The sequence below is a fragment of the Euprymna scolopes genome, chromosome 7 (genome assembly GCF_053919585.1).
Source record: "Euprymna scolopes isolate OS-2025 chromosome 7, ASM5391958v1, whole genome shotgun sequence".
Lineage (NCBI taxonomy): Eukaryota > Metazoa > Mollusca > Cephalopoda > Sepiida > Sepiolidae > Euprymna > Euprymna scolopes.
Genome location: NC_136488.1, coordinates 112,930,470 through 112,948,238, shown reverse-complemented (window position 1 = coordinate 112,948,238; position 17,769 = coordinate 112,930,470). Strand labels below are relative to the sequence as shown.

At 33.2% G+C, this 17,769-nt stretch overlaps 1 protein-coding gene across 1 annotated transcript in view; it reads right to left on the bottom strand.

Annotated features, from left to right (window-relative positions):
- LOC145280332 (double-stranded RNA-binding protein Staufen homolog) overlaps positions 1–17,769 on the bottom strand; it is a 263,575-nt gene that overhangs the window by 91,263 nt on the left and 154,543 nt on the right. The window contains exon 7 of the mRNA XM_080132102.1: positions 16,233–16,309. Coding sequence (XP_079988228.1) covers positions 16,233–16,309 — 77 coding nt within the window. The remainder of the gene's footprint in view (positions 1–16,232; positions 16,310–17,769) is intronic.

Genomic DNA, 17,769 nt, shown 5'->3' with positions numbered 1-17,769 from the left:
GTTGGAATTAAAGTGTGATGTCTATTGATACCATTAGATAGTCTGCATTTCCAAGTTAACTGTGGGCATTAGTCACAGAATTCTCGGGTACTGTGGTAAGGAATAGGTCTAGAAGTGAAGCCTGCTGGTGTTCACAATCTGGGAGACGGGTCAGAAACATGGCTCTATAAGGGAATCGGCTATAGAGAAGCTATAAGTACAGCAACCAGCTGAATCTGTGCAACCTGAGAAACCAAGCCAATTTTTATAGTGGATATTAAATTCACCAAACGTGTATTTGAGTGTTACTATCATAGGAGAGTGTTGCATCTATAGTATTAGATATATGATTAATTAGGGTACAGTCCTGACTACAGGGAGAACGGTAGAAAAATATAAATAACGCAGTGATGAAAAAGCACTTAAAAACCTGGTCATCTGATCCAAGATGTTGCTCTCTAGTTAAGGAGGAAATGCTACGAAATAGACTCCAAGCCCATGCATATATTTATCTGAATCCTTACGGCAGAGAGAGGTATCCTGTCATGTTAAAGTAGTTAGAGGGGATTGAGGAGTGTAAGTTTGTTTCACTTAATGCTAAGATATCTGGCGAGTTTATTAAGAAGCAAAACTCTACATCATCTAGATTACTTCTAAGCCTACGGATATTCATGAATGCGAACCTCAAGGGAGAAGGCAAATTGGTTTTGTTTGGGTAGTTGTCTGGTTTGATCGTGATATTTCTTTGGGTTGTCATTTCATTACATTTTTGTTTAATTTCAGGTTGGAGGAGGGAGAGTGTTGGGCAAAGTGGGCCAGTTTTGATGGTAAGTATACACACATAAATGGTTCATAATCCAAATCCTGCTTAGAAAGCTGTGGCCTCATTAAAGCCAACCAAAGATAGCAACAGGGTCCCTTTCTATGTGCAACATGACACTACAACTATCCCAATATTATACAATTGATGACAGAGCAGCCATTCTAAGTGCTACCAAAGATTAGGGCTCCTATCAGTTGGAAACACCAGCCAAACAAACTATCAATCAGATACTCTCAACCTCTCAAACAAGACTGACTCTGACCAGCCAGGTGAGCACAAGTAGTATACAAGCAAACTGAATTTGCTCGGTTTGTGAGAGAAAGAAAGAAATTGTGGATAGTGGAACAGACTGACTCAGACCTGCCAGGTAAGTTTGCAATAGATATAGCCTATCTAAAGCAATTTAAGATCACAAACTGGAGAATTTATGAAAGTCACCAGCTCTAGAAAGCTTGTCGACCATGACTGAAGAGGCCTCATGCTCCCAGTTTTAATATCAGAGTTTTCCTTCTCTTAGATGGATGACCTAACATGTACAGGTCCATCACACTGAAGTTACACATGTACTTGGTGTCCTTTGAGCGACCCATAGTGGTCTAGCTAACAGACTAGTGTCTCCATGTCAAATGAATTATTTCTGTAATTTATTTGAGAGCAGTAAGAGGGAGGGTCTGCCTTAAGGGTCAAGTGTGTTCTCTGGAACAGTCGGCAGGTAGTATTAATATTTCCCTCCTGTATTTAATTAGAAGGATAATTTTCAATTCTTTATCCATATTAATTTTAAAACATTCAAACTCTTTCGATAGGTAATGAATGTTAGAAAATAGATGCATATTTTCCAATATATATATATATATATATATATATTTTGCTAACTTAAACAAGATGACACCCAAGGTGGAAATCTGAGAAAAGTTTCAAGCAAGTAGATAGCATGGAATATGGAAAGAAAATAAAAATAAATAAAATCAATAAATAAAAAATAAATTTTTTTAGTAATACTAATTTAAAAGACAGATTAAGATATGGTTAAAAATTCTTAATAGATTAGTAGTATAGGAATAGGAGAAATGTTAAACTAAGATTCAAACCCTTGTGCAGTAACAATCCACAGCTTACTGGTTGGCCCATTGAGGGATTTTTACCCTCTGCAGGGGGCAGTCGGCTTATTCTGGTACCCTACCGACAGGGAAAGAAAAATAGGTGGAGGGAGTTATACTTCAGGTTGTTTACATTTTTCTATATCCACTCATGGGTTCCGAGTTATTGATTTTGTTGGATATGGGTAGAGTTAAAGACTTGTAATAGATTTTGTTGTTTTTATTCCCGGCCCTGCAGAACACTATTTAGCTCTGTTAGGGAAAGGCTTTATAATGTTCTTGGTGTGTTTTGAGTTAGGAAGCCAGTAGGGAAGTGGGAGTGGAAAAAGAAAAAAGGCAGGGAGGGGGCTGTTTTTGTTTTGAGCTTTGCAGAACATGATTTAGTTGTGTAAAGAGTTTAAAAAAAAAAAAAAAAAAAAAGGTGTTAATGTAGGTGTATTTGAGTCAGGGAACCATCTTCAGACAGCCTGATCTGGTTGCACCAGTAAAAATTTAAATAGGTAATGTTTTCACCTGAAATGCTTCAGAATTTTTACTAATAATTTGTAGGTAATGATGTTTTCACCTGAAATGCATTAGAATTTTTACTAATAATTTGTAGGTAATGATGTTTTCACCTGAAATGCATTAGAATTTTTACTAATAATTTGTAGGTAATGATGTTTTCACCTGAAATGCATTAGAATTTTTACTAATAATTTGTAGGTAATGATGTTTTCACCTGAAATGCATTAGAATTTTTACTAATAATTTGTAGGTAATGATGTTTTCACCTGAAATGCTTCAGAATTTTTACTAATAATTTGTAGGTAATGATGTTTTCACCTGAAATGCATTAGAATTTTTACTAATAATTTGTAGGTAATGATGTTTTCACCTGAAATGCATTAGAATTTTTACTAATAATTTGTAGGTAATGATGTTTTCACCTGAAATGCATTAGAATTTTTACTAATAATTTGTAGGTAATGATGTTTTCACCTGAAATGCATTAGAATTTTTACTAATAATTTGTAGGTAATGATGTTTTCACCTGAAATGCTTCAGAATTTTTACTAATAATTTGTAGGTAATGATGTTTTCACCTGAAATGCATTAGAATTTTTACTAATAATTTGTAGGTAATGATGTTTTCACCTGAAATGCATTAGAATTTTTACTAATAATTTGTAGGTAATGATGTTTTCACCTGAAATGCTTCAGAATTTTTACTAATAATTTGTAGGTAATGATGTTTTCACCTGAAATGCATTAGAATTTTTACTAATAATTTGTAGGTAATGATGTTTTCACCTGAAATGCATTAGAATTTTTACTAATAATTTGTAGGTAATGATGTTTTCACCTGAAATGCTTCAGAATTTTTACTAATAATTTGTAGGTAATGATGTTTTCACCTGAAATGCATTAGAATTTTTACTAATAATTTGTAGGTAATGATGTTTTCACCTGAAATGCATTAGAATTTTTACTAATAATTTGTAGGTAATGATGTTTTCACCTGAAATGCTTCAGAATTTTTACTAATAATTTGTAGGTAATGATGTTTTCACCTGAAATGCTTCAGAATTTTTACTAATAATTTGTAGGTAATGATGTTTTCACCTGAAATGCTTCAGAATTTTTACTAATAATTTGTAGGTAATGATGTTTTCACCTGAAATGCATTAGAATTTTTACTAATAATTTGTAGGTAATGATGTTTTCACCTGAAATGCATTAGAATTTTTACTAATAATTTGTAGGTAATGATGTTTTCACCTGAAATGCATTAGAATTTTTACTAATAATTTGTAGGTAATGATGTTTTCACCTGAAATGCATTAGAATTTTTACTAATAATTTGTAGGTAATGATGTTTTCACCTGCAATGCATTAGAATTTTTACTAATAATTTGTAGGTAATGATGTTTTCACCTGAAATGCTTCAGAATTTTTACTAATAATTTGTAGGTAATGATGTTTTCACCTGAAATGCATTAGAATTTTTACTAATAATTTGTAGGTAATGATGTTTTCACCTGAAATGCATTAGAATTGGTACTAATTTCAACATGACATGTAAGTAGGCAATAATATTTTCACATGAAAACATTTAAAAGATCGCTAATCAACATAAGCACTATACGATTTTACTTATTTCGACATACCTGAAATGCGTAGGCTTAAAAGATTCTTTATCAACAAAAGCACCCTATGATTGTATATATTTCGACATGATACTTTGTTTTCACCTGAAATGTGTTGGAATTTGTACAAATTTCAACATGACATAATTTATATCAGTTTAAAATAAGTTAAACTAAAAAAAAAAACAATAAAAAAACATTGGAAGTAAATATTTATTACAAACCTATTATTAAGGTCACACAATAAACGGACGTCTAGGAAATTCACCCCACCTCTAAATTCCACAATTTCTTTTTTCATGTTAATCTCATCGGTTACAAACTTAACTTTCAGATAAAAAAAAAAAAATTTAATGACTTATTGGGGATCAGTTTTCAATTATAGCATTCTACTAAATTGAACACATACTTTGTGACCATCACGAGAAAAATATTGCGACTCTCACGCAACTGGTGTTTATTCTTGTCAAAAAAAAAAAAAAGTGTGTGGGGGGAAGGGGTTAGGAAGGAAACTTTCTTAACCCTCTTCTATCATCCCTCTCATCTAATCTATTTTATCTATGTCATCTCGCTTGAAAGAATCTCAACTATAAGAAAATGCCCACTCTAAGAATGGACCTTTTGCAAAATGTTACAAAAAATGTGTTACAGTAAAGTTAGACCGATTGAATTGAAGGTTTTTACTCATAACCTTAAAAAACATGTTTTTTTTTTATAAAATTAAACTTTGTATTTCATTTTGTTTGAATTAAATATTTTTGGAAATTTTTTTTTCAATGCAAAAATAGGACATTTAAAGCATACTCGAAAATCTGTAAAAGTCATCATTGAGTTGGAAAACAAGTAAAAATTTACCCTAACTCTTTTTTGAGATGGGAATAAACACTGGTCACATGAATTGCAATATTAGTGGTGGTCACAACGTACATGTTCAATTTAGTAGAACAACTGAAAACTGATCCCCAATGATATGTCATAAAAACTATTTAAAAAAATTTTTTTCTTTTAATCTGAAGGTTAAGTTTATGATTGATGAAATTAATATGAAAAAAAAAATGTGTAAATTTTGGAATTTAGAGGTGGGGGTCAATTTCTTAATGTCTACCCAATAAACAATTTTAATTTTGAATCATAAGCTTTTATAAATTTATTTAATTTTTGATATCTAATTATCTGCTTAACCCCCCCCCCCCCAATCACCAGTTTCTTGTTTTTTTTACATGAAAAATCAGCCCCTAATTCATCTCATCAAAACAGAACTGTGGAAAGATCATGGCGAACACTTTTTGAAATGGCAAGATGTCTACTCATTGAATTAAAACTCACCAAAAACCTCTGGATGTATGCACTTATGAATGTTGCATATATCCGCAACCGGTGCTTTAACAAAAGACTATCTAAAACCCCATATAAAGCTTTCTGCAGTAGAAAATCAAATTTAAGCAGAATGCATGCATTTGGTTCAACTTGTTTCAGAATGCATGCATTTGGTTCAACTTGTTAGATAAAAAGAGCAAATTAAATATTAAAACCAGTAGCAGTATATTCTTTGGGTATGATAAAATAGCCCAGCCTATTTAGTATTTTTTCCAGAGAAAAATAAAATAAAAAGAATCCGATGTGTAAAATTCACAGACATGTTTAATTTCAAAGACAAAAACTTATCATATGAAGAGGATGAATATTTCCTCAAATTCATAAAACAAATGATGACAATGAAGTCGCCGTTGAAGGGGACAAGAGTAATAATAATGATGACAGCGACGATGCTGATGTTAAAGTCGAACATTAACCCAAAAGAAGTAGAAGACAACCAGATTTTTTTGTGACCGACAATTTGAAAGATTATCAAATCGACTATTGCTATTCCATTGCCAAAAAGCTTTAACGAAGCAATTAATTCAGAACATTGTCAGCAATGGAAAATACAATGAAAAATAAAATAGATGTTTTAACAGAAAATAATATCTTTACAGTAGTACCTCGCCCGAAGGATAAACATGCCATTTCTACAAGATGAGTCTTTACAAGAAAAACTAGTGTCAGACATTGAACAGTATAAAGCTAGATTTGTTGCTAAAGGAGACTCAGATTTACAGCATAGAATATTTTTCTACATTTTCACCAACTACAAACTTAACGACAATCAAAATTTTATTGCTAATCGCATTGCAATATAACCTTAATAACCATCAAATGGACATAAAAAATGCTTATTTAAATGTTCCAATAGACTGAAATTTATATTACCCCACAGAGGGATTCATAATGAAAAAGAAAAGTTCACTGTACGATCTAAAGCAAAGCGGTTGGTGTTGGAATACAGTATTTCATGATTATATGATAGAACAACTATTCAAACAATGCCCAGTTGACCCCCTGTTTATATACCCTAAACAAAGACAAACTACTGATTTTGGTTTTATGGGTTGATGACATTTTAATTGCATCAAATTGTGACAATGTTAATTGATGTTAACAGATTAAATAAAAAATTTAAAATGACCGATGTTAGCAAAACATCGTGGTTTTTGGGCACAGAATTGACTCATGAAAAAGGAATTATTAAAATGAATCGAGGTCATTGCTAAAATCCTATTAAAATTTGGAATGGAAGAATGCAAGAAATGCTCTACACCAGTCGAAAATGATATTAATAAAAATATAGACACAAAATCTGAAATAATCAATAATAAATGAAATGATAGGAAGTCTTATCTAATTAATGACTGCTACGAGATCCAAAATATGCTACACAGTAACAAAACTATCACAAAAATTATCAAAACTGACAATGAAGTATTTAAACAGTGCTAAACAAGTTCTTTGTTATTTAAGAGGAACTAAGGAACAGAATTTAGTATTTAGAAAACCAACAAGTCCCCTAAAATTAGAAGGGTTTTCAGATCTAGATTGGGGAAACGATAAAAATCGAAAAGTATATCTGGATATTGTTTCAGACTATCAGAAAATGGGCTTATTTCATGGAAATCTAAAAAGCAACAGATTGTATCTCTCTCTACGTGTGAGGTTGAATTTATTGCACTTACACATACTGCATAAGAAGCAAAAATATCTAAAGACTGTTTTAGAACCAGAATTAACTAAACCAGTCATAGTGTCATAGTAATTAATTGTGATAATCAAATTAGCACAGTTTTAGCACAGAAAACAGTAAGCATATAGATATTAAATATCACTTCATCAGAAATGAAGTGAAAGAGGAATCCATTATTGTAAATTACATATCAGAACAAAATGTTGCTGATATATTCACAAAACCCATGCCAAAAATAAAGTGTTTGCCTTAAAATTTGTTGGGATTTGACTTTAAATAACTTTTCAAAAGCCCATATATATATATATATATATATATATATATATATATATATATATATTGAAAATTGTCCTGGGCAAGATGTTAATACAAGCAAAATGGACGCAGTTTAACACTTTAACATACTAATGCGTAATTAATACTTTCACTGAAAAAAAAAAAAAAATCACTTTTTGAAAACATTTTCTTTGTATAGTTTTTTTACAAATACTTTTTGCATGTTTATTTTAAGGTGCGCATAAATTACAACTGACTTTTTCTTTTTACTTTTATTTTATGCACAATAGTTTCTTTCTAATTTACCAAAAATTTCTTATTCTTTTTGCTTTGTTTTAACAACAAAAAAATTTTTTTTTTGATACATATTACATGTATATTTATGTATGCATATGCATGTATGCGTTTTTGAAACGAGACTGCATAATCAAAATTAAGAACTGGCTTCTTTTTTCATATGCTCACTTTTTTTAAGGTAAAAATAAAAATAAATTTTACTCTTATTTTACACTTTTTTTTTTATATTTGAACAAAATTAAAAATGACTTTTTTTTTTACATGCTCAAATATGCTGTTTTTATTTTATATCATTGAATAAAAAAAAATATATTTATATTTGAACAGAATTAAAAATGAACCGAAAGGACTTTCCCATTATATAAAAAATAAGGGGGGGGGGTTTGCAATATTTTTGACACATGATGGGAGTATGCTCCCTCAGAGTTAGGAGATTCTATTTATAAACACTGCTGCTAAGAACTGACGAATCAAATTCACGTTCTGCTATCAACCAATCAGAAACCAGAATTGCTCCATAAAAATTAAACCTTGCACATATTTTTTTTGTGCCAACACGAGAAGGATCTTTTGATCTTTGGCTGCAAAATTATAAAGTTTGGAACTTGTACAGAACAGCTGTCCACTGAGAATTTGTCATCTCCTGGACTTGTATAGAACAACTAACTATCGGAAACTCTTCTGAAACTAAATATGGCTTACAACTCAAATCCCCTACTATCCACACACTTGAGGTTGTCTGCACAACAACCGAGAAGGCTAACATGTTTGCCAGATGGTTTGCTTCCAACTCCAATTTGGACTCAGCTAACGATTTCCTAAGATTTTCCTTTGCGGACAGAAACAACACTCAATCTGAAAATTACCTCTTCTCAAGTTCATGATATAAAAAAACTCAAAGGCAATCAGACCTGGCTTCATCCTGGCTATATTACCGCTGAGCTCTTCATTCAAACTTCTTGGCTTAACGTTTACAAAAAACACAAAATGGTGAGCGAAAGTATCATGCAGATAAAATTTCCAAAAAGATACTCAGCGATTGAGGGAGAGAAAGCGGAAATTAAGACAAACAGTATTACACTGTCTGCTTCTGTTTTGCTTAATGTCACCAGACAAGAGAGAAAGGGAGGGAAGCCTATGTGGTGAGCATCTTCACAGAAGCAGAGTGTGATGTGAAAAAGACAAAGAAAAAATAAGAAACAATTATACCTTTTTATGCACAACACATAGGCGAGTGTAAGTTTTTTAGAAAGCAAAGTTGAGAAAAACAGATCACACAGAAAACAAAAGGATTCAATAAGAAACAAGATAGTTGAAAAAATGTTTCTGAAGTGCGGTGTGAGGAAAGACGCAAAGAAAAAAAAAAAAAAAAATAACATATTGGTCCAGTCAGATGAAAAGTTTTCATACCTGTATGAATTATTTAAAGAAAATATGCTGAAGTTAAATCAGCTATGCAAACAGCTAAGTAAATATTGAACTTTGAACTGTTGACAGATGTAAATATTTGTTAGAATTTGTGATGTTCATGTTTCATCTAAAGAAAAAACATTCATGCCTCATTCTTATCTTTTTTAGATTTCATTCCTATTATGTTTTAGCATTAGATTGCTTATTATTATATCCATGTGTTTGTCTTTAATTTCTTTATCTCATGTTTAAACTTGCAAACATCACTATAAAACTCGAAAAACATATCTTGAGCCAAAATGAATTCCATTCAAAGTATTAACGTTAATTTGTATCTGGTATTACAAACTGTCACAAGCCTCAGTGACCGCTTTCAAACTCATAAAATAGGTTGGATGTTCGTTTATTACAAGTGAAATTTAAATAATTTTACTGACAACAATATAGGTTTTGGGCTTAATGTGACCAGATAGTTGGATTGTGAACAAACAGTCACATGACCATTCAGGTGATTAAACACAGACTGCCACAGCATTATGGACCACCAGCTAACAGGTGGCCTTATTTGGAAGGGAGACGCCTTACTCCTCTCCTGGGATATATTTCACATTATGGTAACTGATTAACCGTATCCTTCTATGATGATTGTTCAGTTTAAAAATGTTTAATGTCACTTCAAATATTGTACAAATAAAAACGTTATATACATTTTTCTACCATCAAATATGAATGTATTTAATGAAAACTGATCAAATTAAAGAAGGTTAGCTTGGCAATAAGTGACCTTACAATATAATTATAATACTATTTGAAAAACTTTTTAAAAGTTAATCTTTTGTCAAAATATCAAAAAAATCTTTTACGAAAAGTTAAATTATAGACATTACTTCAAAAAGAAAAAGTATTCCAGTTAATAACTAGGAAGACATTAGGTTTTGGTTTGGTTTTGTTTTGGTTTAACGGCATATCAACCCCTTTCAGGTTATTCAATGCCAAAATCAGGATTAAAAAAAAAAATAAAATAAATAAAAATTATGTATTCAAAGAACTTTATGACGTCGAGTATCAATCAATTCTGTATAGTTCAATAGTTTTGTTTGTTTTAATATCTAACGATCTTTTTTTTTTTAAGTTTTACATATCCTCATATATTCATTCATAAGGTTTAGTTGGGTTGATTCAGAGAATGATTTATATTTTTGTAAAGATCCTTGTTACTCTTAAAAAGGATAATATTTCCTCTAGACAGTTGTTTTCAAAAAGTTTCTTCATGCTGTTGTGTTTGAGGTATTGTTTTCTATCTTTATCTAGAGCTCTACATTCCACAAAAAGATGTTTAATGGTGCAAGTTTTCTGGCAGAATGGGCATTGTGGTTGTTGTTCTTGTTTTAGAATGAAGGAGTGTGTGAGTTTTGTATGGCCAATATGTATTCTAGTTATAACGACTTGTTCTTTTCTGGATTTGGGGGGAGTTTGTCTCCATTTTTCCAGTATGGGTTTGATTTGGTATAATTTGTTATTTGTGTTGTTATTCCATTGTCGTTGCCATTTTGCATGAATTAATTGATTAATTTTGGGTTTGAAGTCAGTATATGGTATGTTTATTGTATCTGGTTTTAAGTTTAGAGCTGATTTGGCCGCTAAGTCGGCTCTTTCATTTCCTCTTATCGCAATGTGACTTGGGATCCAACATATAAATATTTCTTTGTGTTCGGATAATGAATCAATTCTATTTGTTAGTTTGATGATTAGTGGGTTTTCAAGTTTTTTGTTATTCAGAGATGTCAAAACGGAAAGTGAATCTGAAAAAATTAGGAATTTCCTATGTTCATCTTTTTCTATAATGCTGAGTGCGAGGTCGATGGCACATATTTCGGCAGTAAAAATAGAGCTTTCTGTTGGAAGAGCTTTTTTAAGAGTTTTTTCATTCGACACTGCAGCACATGCCACTCTATTATGGTCTTTAGAGCCATTGGTGAAAATAGGTAGATGGTCTGAATATTTTAGGAGAATATCATAGGCTTTTTCGTGGTAGATATTAGGGTGGGATTTCGCTTTTGGGAGTTCATTCAAGTTTAAGATTACTTTTGGTTTTTTGAGTATCCAAGGTGGGGTTTTAGGTAGTATATGTTCTTGGATATTTTCTACAGTCATTTCTGATTCCTGCAGTATTGCTTTCATTCTAAGACTAAAGGGCTTTATGGCCTTTCTTTTTGCTTCAAATGCCTCTTTATATCTCGGATTGAATGTAGCTTCATATGCTGGATTATTTCGTTGTGCTCTTAATTTAGTGTAATATTGTGCACCCAGTTTTTGACTCCTTATATTTATAGGGATTTCGTTGGCCTCTGCATGGAGGCTTTCAACTGGGGATGTTCTAAAAACACCGAGAGCTAACCTCAGTCCTCCATGACAGATTGGATCTAAAATCTTTAGGTAGGACTTTCTGGCTGATTGGTATTTAAAACTACCATAGTCGAGTTTTGATCTTATCAAAGTCCTATATAATTTCATTAGTGTTTCTTGATCGGCTCCCCATTCTGTATGGGCTATTACCCGTAGTAGTTGCAGTCTTTTGTTGCAACTATTTCTTAGATTCTTCAGGTGGGGGATGAATGACAGTTTTTTGTCAAATATAAGGCCCAGGAATTTGTGTTCTTCTACGGTGGGGATTATTGTTCTTCCAAGCTTCAATGTAGGATCATTATGAAGTTTTCTCATGTGGCAGAAATGAACGCATTTGGTTTTTGATTGGGAAAATTTATATCCATTTTCCATTGCCCATTTGTCTAATTTATTTAAGCAGTGTTGGAGTTTGCGTTCGATGGTGCATATATACTTTGATCTGCAGAACACCAGTAGGTCATCTACATATAAAGATCCCTCAACACCAGGGTCCAAACATTTCACTATGCTGTTCATTTTAATATTGAACAGTGTCACAGATAAAATGCTACCTTGAGGTACTCCTTCCTCTTGATTTGTAGTGTCTGAGTAAGTAGTTCCAATGCGGACTCTAAACTTTCGGTCAGATAAAAATCCTTTTATAAATTGTGGGAGTCTGCCTTTTAGTTCAAATTCGTGCAAGTCTCTCATAATTCCATATTTCCACGTAGTGTCGTAGGCCTTCTCCAGATCAAAAAATACTGCTGATAGGTGCTCATTTCTAATAAAGGCTTCCCTTATGGCTGTTTCCAATCTAACCAAGTGATCTGTTGTGCTTCTCTTATTACGGAATCCACATTGTAGGTTGGAGATAAGGTTGTTGGTTTCTAGGTACCAAACCAATCTATCATTTATCATTCTCTCCATTATTTTGCACAAGCAGCTAGTCAGTGAGATTGGTCTGTAGTTTTGTGGATTCGAATGGTCTTTTCCTGGTTTTGGTATTGCTATTATTGTGGTTTGTCTCCACGAGTCAGGAAATTCACCTTCTGTCCATAATTTGTTGTAAATTTTTAGTAGCAATTTCAATGATTCCAAAGGGAGTTGTCGCAGGAATTCGTAATGGATTTCATCAGGTCCTACGGCTGTGTTGTGGGATCTTTTAATAGAATCTTCTAATTCAGTTAATGTAAGTAGTTTATTATAATCTTCTAGGTTTTTTGATTTAAAGTTTAGTTTGTATTGTTCGATATTTTGTTTAATTGTTATAAATTTAAAGTTATGGTTTTGGTTAGATGAGTTTTGAGAAAAAGTTTCGGCTAGTAGGTCTGCTATATTCTTTTCATCGGTTACTCTGGTGTTGTGTTTAATTGGTGTTGATTGATGTTTACCTGAAATTTTTCTAATCATCTCCCATACTACTCTCGGTTCTGTAGAGGAATTTAGTTTATTGACATACTTTTCCCAACTCTCTTTTTTAGCTGCTTTTATTACCCTACGAGCTTTAGCTCTATTTAATTTGTATTCTATCAAATTTGAAGTTGTGGGTTGTTTCTGAAATTTCTTCAGTGCAATTTTTCGCAATTTGATGGATTCCCGACATTTATTGTCAAACCAGGGTCTGTTGTACCGATTAGATGCTGAAGTTTTAGGGATACATTCATTTGCAATTTCTACTAGTGTTTCTGTAAAAAATTCTACAGTGTTGTTTGTCTCTGAATCATTCAACTTATGTTGACATTTTTCTTTGTATAATTGCCAGTTGGCCTTATTTAGCTTCCATCTGGGAAGTTTTTCGCTGTTGAATTCTGGAATTTCTATCACTAATGGGAAATGGTCACTGCAGCAAGTGTCATCATATACTTTCCAGGTTAAGTCCATATATAGTGATGGATCACACAAGCTAAGGTCAATGGCTGAATGGTTTCCACCAGTTGGGTTGATGTGTGTAGGTGTTCCATCGTTGAGGAAGCATATATCGTTTTCATTGATAAATTCTTCCAACGTTTTGCCCTTTTTATTGGTGTCTTTACATCCCCATAGTATGTTATGACTATTGAAATCTCCTAATAGGGCGAAAGGTTTGGGTAATTGATCAATCAATTTTTTAATCTCGTTTTTATCTATGTCATCGTTTGGAGGTATATATAGTGAACATACTGTCATTGGTTTATGTAGTGTGGCATTAATAGCAATTGCTTGGATATAGGTTGTTATGTTTATTTTGCTATGGGGTATATCGTTTCTGATTAGAATTGTTACTCCCCCGGAGGCCCTGCCCCCAAAGTTATGAGTGAAATTAAAAATTTCATATTGCTTAATATTAATTTTGTCTCCTGGTTTCAGAAAAGTTTCTTGAAGACACCACTGCAGGGCGCTCCTGCGCTAGTAGCAGAAGCAGTTCATTCATGTTTGTTTTTAAACCGCGACAGTTCCACTGGATTATTTTTTGTTTTTTGTTAGTCATTGGTATCAGATCTTCGGTCTTCTATGTCCATTTCTTCAAATCTGTTTTGTGTAGGGATTCTTGGTCTGGAACTTGAGCGTGATCTGTCTAGTTTTGTTTTAGTTTCTTTTTTGAGTGGAGGTTTATTTCTTTTCTCTTCATGGGCATATTTTGGTGTCTGTTTTTTCCCCTCTGTAAGTGGAGATGTTTCTATGGGTGTTGTATTTTGGGGTTTTATGGGTTTATTTGATTTAGTTTTAGCTTGAGAGGTTTGTTCAGTTATAGGAACTTTTTTTTCATTGTTGAATTGTTTTATAATTTTTTTAAATTCTTCCATAAGTTCCTTCATTTCATTAAGTAATTTAATAATGTCCTCGGATTTAATGTTGAGTGAATTTATTTTTGTTTGTTTATTTGGTTTGGTAGTTTGCTGTATGTTTTTTTTTGTTATTTCAGAATATTTTGCATTTTCTGATAGTTTGCGAGCTTCTTGGAAGGTAATATTTTTTGTATATTTTATTTTGTTGATTTCTTTTTCACTCTTCCATTTGTCGCATTCTTTTGAATTGGCGCTATGGCCTTTTTTACAATCTGTATGAGGTTCATTATCTCCGCACCTTATACGTACTGGAGGGCGGGTACACCGGTCTCGATGGTGTCCGTATCTCTGGCAATTGTAACACCTGAGTGGGTTTGGTATGTAGTGTTCAACGTTTACCATTTCATACCCTATTTTAATTTTGTTTGGAATTTGGTGAGTATTGAATGTTAAAATGTAAGTATTTGTTTTTATTATTTCGCCAAGTTTATTAATTTGGACTCTTTTAACGTCAGTGACGTTTTGTTTTTGTAGGTTAGTCTGAATTTCTTCCAAGGGGCACAGTGATAATTCAGTACTCCTGATTACGCCTTTGCTAATGTTCAGAGATTTGTGAGGGTAAATTTTAACATTTTGATTGTTAAAACGTTTCCATTTGGAAATTTCAACAGCATATTTTTGGTTTTCTACTTCGAGAAGTAATGTACCATTATTTTGTTTTTTAACCATTTTAGGTTTGATGCTAGATAGAATCTTTTCAATTTTGAATGGGGATATTTTGGTTATTGGTTCCCCTTCAGTTGCTTCTATAACTATGAAGCGGGGGAACATTCTGTTTTTTTTGATGAAGCTCTGTTTCAGTGTCAGAACTACTGGCATCAGATACTTCAGTGTGGTTTCTTTTTTGAGGCTTTCTGGATTCCATTAATATATTTGGTTTGTTTCATTTTTCATGCTCCCCACCCACCTCGGAGTCCTATATGGGAAGTGTTGGGGGGGATACCCATTCGCCCCAACCCAACAGGGATACAGGAAAAGTATACTCTTCTTGCTGGTGGATTCAAGCACCTGTGGTTCTTCAATTTCTTTCTGAAGGCCTCGTTTTCAGTAAGAATTTCAGTTTTTCAGTCGTGTTTAGTCCATTATTCAGCAAGTTGATTGGCCCTCCAGCCACCGCTTACTAAATCAGTTTATTGTATAGTGTGGGAAGTGCAAGCATATTTTCTTGTTATGTCTGTCTGATTTAGGGCTAGGCGTGACCAACCGATTGATTGGATCGGGCCTATCCAACCGCCCGTCTTAGCTTAAGTAAGGGCCAAAGAGGTGTGTTGCATCTCATGTCCTTAAAATATCCTGGACATGATCTACTCAACCACCAGGATTCCGTTCGTAAGCCTTACGGGATGCCACCCACGGTCAACAGGTGGCCCCATTGAGGGACTTATACCCTCTGCAGGGGGGCAGTCGGCATATTCTAATGCCCCACCGACAGAGTCAACCGGGAAGTAGGGAAGGAAAAAGAAAGGAGGGGAGGAGGGAAGGAGGGTTGTTGTTTTTGTTTTTGTTTTTCGTAGAACATAATTAGGTTTTACAAAAGAGAATAGAAAACAAAAACAAATCAATGTAGGTGCATTTCGTCTCAGGAAGCCAATAGACAGCCTGATCTGGTAGCACCAGTAGGAAGACATTAATTGCAAATACTGTTCACCTGGTATGAATTATAAACTAGTTATTTAGGAAACATTCATGAAGACTACTTCATAAATGAGTAAAATCCAAATAAAAAAACCATTAGATATCACATATGCAGCTCACTATTCCATTTTTATACTCATTAAGAAGCCACTCCCACTTAAATAATATAATTGGCCTACTTACCTTAAAATGAACTAATATAATTGGCCTACATACCTCAAAATGAACTAATATAATTGGCCTACTTACCTCAAAATGAACTAATATAATTGGCCTACATACCTCAAAATGAACTAATATAATTGGCCTACTTACCTCAAAATGAACAGGCATTGTTCGTTTAAGAGCAATCTCATGCACAAGACTAATTTCGGATTTTAGTTGATCTTTATCTGAAAAAAGAAAAAAAAAAAACAGTTTAAAATTAAAGTGTAAATCATCTATCTATATATATAAAAGGCAAAATGTGTGTGATCATTTCGTGTATGTCTTCAAAAGGCTTCTTTCGCACGCCCAATGGTAACATCGCACGTTTTCTTTTTCACACATTAATTTCCAACTCAAGGGTACGGGTTCAATTCTCATACTCACCTACCAAAACATTTTTTTATTATTATTTACCCCCCCCCCTGGAGTTTTGATTTACCTCAAGACACCCGGGCATCACCGGGTACTCCCTCGCTAGTATATATAGAAAAGCGAAAATGTATGTATGTTTGTATGTGTGTCCGCTAAAAACTTTCGACAAACATGACAAAAATTCACAAACTCGGTATCATATTGAAGCTCCATCCTTCGCTTGAAAAATATCGAAAAATTGGCCAAAAACGTTAATTTTTTCACCCCGAAATCGACAATTTTTGACAGGGGGGGGGTCAACAAAAACGGTCCTCTCGTGACGACGACCGGTTCTACGCATGCGCCAGATGACGTCATGACCTGATTTACTTTAAATAGTTGAAAAACTGACTAAATTTCATGTACGTCGTGTTAGCTCAGTTGATTAGCGCGTTGGTTCATTATTTAAACGTTTTGGGTTTGAATTGTGGTGTGAGATGTCTTTTTTTTTTTACGATTTTTTAAATTTAAATATTGAACCAGCGTTATTTAAGCTATTTTTCACGTAACGTTTGTTTTTCTGTTTTCTTTTTTACTTCGTTTATCCACCCCCGACCACACACCCAAAAACACCCGGGTACCCACCGATTTTTTTAAATTTTAATATCGAAACAGGCTTATTTAAGCCATTTTTCACGTGTTCGTTTTTCTGTTTTCTTTTTTTCGATTTTTACATTTAACATTGTTCGTTTGCCTTACGTTAGTTTTTTTTTTCCACGATGTTTTGATCACCCCTACCCCCGCTTAAGTTTTAACGTTCGTTTTTATGTTTTCTTCTTTTATTTCGCTTATAACAAACAAACCTGGTCATTGACCTCATTTGCTGAATAGCTATTGCTTACGTTGTTGTCGTAACGTTCTACGACTTCCGTGCGAGCACCTGTCGATTTTGTTCTTACTCTTTCAGTAACTCATTCTGGCTGGCCGAACGGTTCATGTTTTTTTCGCATTTTATTTTCAAACTTCGCCTCAGGGTTTCGGGTTTGATGCTACCCCCCTCCCCACACCTCCTGTTTTTTTTTTTTATTTAAGAGCACGGTCCTCTCGTGACAATGACCGATTCTACGCATGCGTCAAATGACGTCATGACCTGATTTACTTTAAATAGTTGAAAAAACTGAACAAATTTCAGTTGGTTAAGGCCTTGGTTCATTATCTAAACGTTTTGGGTTCGAATCGTGGTGTGGGATTTTTTTTTTTTTTTTTCGATTTTTTAAATTTAAATATTGAACCA